Source organism: Ovis canadensis, chromosome 24 (assembly GCF_042477335.2).
Source record: "Ovis canadensis isolate MfBH-ARS-UI-01 breed Bighorn chromosome 24, ARS-UI_OviCan_v2, whole genome shotgun sequence".
Taxonomy (NCBI): domain Eukaryota; kingdom Metazoa; phylum Chordata; class Mammalia; order Artiodactyla; family Bovidae; genus Ovis; species Ovis canadensis.
This window is the reverse complement of record NC_091268.1, coordinates 39,905,966-39,909,125: the sequence shown is the minus strand read 5'-3', so window position 1 is coordinate 39,909,125 and position 3,160 is coordinate 39,905,966. Positions and strand designations below refer to the sequence as shown.

Sequence of the window (3,160 nt, the reverse complement as noted above, 5' to 3'; positions counted from 1 at the left end):
CTCCATGGATGAGTTCTGGCACAGGTGATCCCACCAAAGATGGTTCTCTAACAGATGGCTTTGTCACTGATGGATGCTGTCAGGGACAGCTTGTCACTGGGGTTCACAGGACTGATGTTATTGCCACTGGTGGTGTTAACACAGGTGGGCCCAGCACTGGTGGATTTTGATTGTGTTCTTCCCAAGAATGGTTTTCAGTGTAGATGGTCTCATCACTGACTGCTGATTCTCAGTGTAGTTGGCAACATTTGGCTCTTCTGCTGATGGCTGTTGTTACAGATAAATCAAAATCACTGGTGATTTTGACCCAGCGTATACTTTTAAAAGGTCTTTCTTACTTCTGTTGGCGATAACCACTCTGGGTGAAGTCTGGCTTTGCTGGGTCTTCACATGATGTGTTTTTCAAGGTCCCAGTGGCTGGCGAGTCTTCTCATAAAGGCACGTGCACCTGGGCAGGCTGCTCATCCTTGGCGACCTGGCCACTGACATTCACGTTGTCCCCAGCTTTGTCCCCTGGAAGACTGGTTTTGCTCTGCAGCCCGCTTTGCACGTGGCTGTCCACCCTGACGCTCTGGTGGTTGCTGGCCTGGCTGGAGGGAAGGCTGCCCACGGAGCTGACCAGCCCGCTACTCACCTGGTAGTTTAGGGCACTGCTGCCCAGGCTGATGAAGCTGATGTCACTGAAGCTGCTGGCCGCGCTCTCCCCGCTGCCCCTGGGCAGGCTGGTCTTACTATTCTCTTCCAGACTGCTTGGTGGTTTTGGCTTGGCGGGCCAGTCGTCTCTTCAGCTGCTTGGGAGAGTAGATGGCACACACCTGGCTGTTCTGGGCACCGCCTGCCTGGGTGTGGAGCCTTCTGCTCAACCGCACGATTTGATGGCTGCCCGGCAAGCTGACTTCGCTGTTCTCCTCATCCCCTGCGTACCCGCTGCTCAGCCGGCTGATGTCAATGCATTGCCCTAGGCTGGAGTGTTGCAGGCTTGACAGGACGCTGCTCTCGTGGCTCACGGTGTTTCCCAGGTGACCGCTGGAATCTCTCAGGGGCTCCTGCGTGGCTTCTGCATCATGGCGTGGCCACGCGAGGGGCTGGGGCTCGAGGCTGGGTGACTGTAGACCTGCACCCGCTTCCTGAGCCTCCCCGCTGGGAGGCTCCCCTTGCCTGCCCTGGAGGAAAGTGGGGGGCAACTGACTTGGTTTCTCCAGGAGGAGGGGGCCCTGGAGGCCTCTGGGTGTTGGATGTCGTATGTCTGGGCAGAGCAGGCTCAATTTATAGAGGTCCCCTTGGAAAGGGAGGGTTCTGATTGGCTGGGTTGGTTCCCATGGTGATGGTGCCTGTGATGCGGGTGGGCGGGGCAGGAGGGAGAACAATGCTGTGCTGGCACCTGGGGGCATCAGGGGCTGCAGTTGGGCAGAAAGGAGGCTCCAGTGCAGAAGGGCTGAGAACCACTTTCAAAGAGGCCTGTGGTCTCTGCTTGCCGGGTCAGGAGACCTGCCTTTGCATCCCAGCTGAGACCTTTATGAGCTCTGTGTGTTTCTTCACATCTTGTCATTTTCTGAGCCTCTGCACCTCGCTCAGCTCTGTGCTCCTGAGGACTGCGGAGAATTTCACAGTCAGGGTTTTAACCTCCATTTTCCCATGGCCCTGCCTGGTCCAGCTCTGACTCTCTCTCAACCTCATCCCGTGTCACACTCTACCCTATCGTCACCTTGGACGCCCAGTCACACTGGCCACTTTGTTATTCTGAGCTCTTATCTGCCCCAGGGCCTTTGCACTGGTGCTTCCCACCACCTGGAGTGCTCTTCCCTTGGTCCCTTCAGGTCTCAGCTCCCGTGTTCCTCAGTAAACTCTCCCTGGCCTCCCCAAGCAGGTCCCTCTGTTGTTGTTTATGGCGCATCCTGATTTACGGGCCTTATGGCTTTCGTTACAATTTGCGGTTATGTTTGTGTATTGGCTATTGCCATACATTCCCTCTGCTGCAGTGCCAACCTTGTGAGGGCAGAAATTTTGGTTTCCTGTTTTCTGTTCTGCCCTGACGCCCAGCGTAATGCCCAGCATAATGCTGGCACATGATGGAAGCTCAGTGAGTCTCTACTGAATGCGTGGACTGTGCATCCTCGGGTTTGCATCATACCCATGTCGGGGGCTTTTTATAAACACGCATTTGGATTTTCGAGCACAATGACTCTCTCCCTTGACTGCTCATCACAGTGGTCTGACTTGTCCCCACAGCTCTGCTTTTCTCCCCTACCAGGGACTGGCTGGGAAGGGACATCTCGGTGGCTTAGTGGTGATGCCAGAGAAAGAGGCGTGGTGGAAGCTGACTCTTGTAGGAAGCAGGGATAAATCTAGCTTTAGGGGACTTGCAGGGGGCAGGCAGGGTCACGCACTGAGCAGCTAGGCTCAAGACTGGCTTTGTCCTTTTGTGAATGCGAAACGATGCTGCCCCCGATGCTGGGGATTAATGGTGAGCCTATTGACAGTCATATTTCGCTTGATTCCCATCCTGCCTGCCCCAGGTATGCTGCACCCTGGACCTGAAGGACTGGAGGGAACACCTGGGGGCATATCCAGGAAAAAGGGCAGAGAGCACGCCAGTGACGAGAGTGCTGTTCCTCTCCAGCACAGGTAGCTTCAGCTTCAGGACCAGCAGATACAGCGAGACCCCGCGAACAGCTGAGGCTCCGCTCAGCATCTTCCTTTTGGAAGGCACTGTTGGTCACTCTGGGGGTCTCGGGAAGGCATCAGGCCAGAGCTGGCCCGCCCAGGTGCTATTTCCTGGCATCCTCCAGAGATGCTGGTACTCGAGGCTCCAAGAGAGCCATACACACCTCAGCTCACAGCCCCAGTGCCACAGCGTGTCAGGGAAGAAGTGGGTGACGGCTGTTTTCTCCACGGGCTCCTTTCTCATCCTGGCGACCAAGTACCAGACTGCCTCTCCAGTTTCTAGTCTCCACTGCTCTTTGCCCCGCTGGAACCCTTCTCTCACCCAAATGCACAATCCAGTGTCTTTCTGCCAGATCCCCCTTTCCCTTGTGTATCTCAGTTTCTTCACACAGCTGCCGGTACCCTAGGACCTTCGCCTGACTCTGAGTCCCCGCTGAGGGTCAGAGAGGAAGCCTGGTTACAATCATGTTACGTGTGTGTCCTGGAGACCGGTGTC

The 3,160-nt window shown here is 55.9% G+C and overlaps 1 protein-coding gene across 1 annotated transcript; it reads right to left on the bottom strand.

Moving 5' to 3' along the window:
* Positions 1-731: 731 nt before the first annotated feature.
* Positions 732-2,908, bottom strand: C24H16orf82 (chromosome 24 C16orf82 homolog). The gene is made up of 2 exons (XM_069569796.1): positions 2,839-2,908; positions 732-1,246 (listed from the first exon to the last, which is right to left on the bottom strand). Exons 1-2 carry the CDS (start codon positions 2,906-2,908, stop codon positions 732-734), a joined length of 585 nt encoding a protein of 194 aa, XP_069425897.1.
* Between the last annotated feature and the right edge of the window lie 252 nt (positions 2,909-3,160).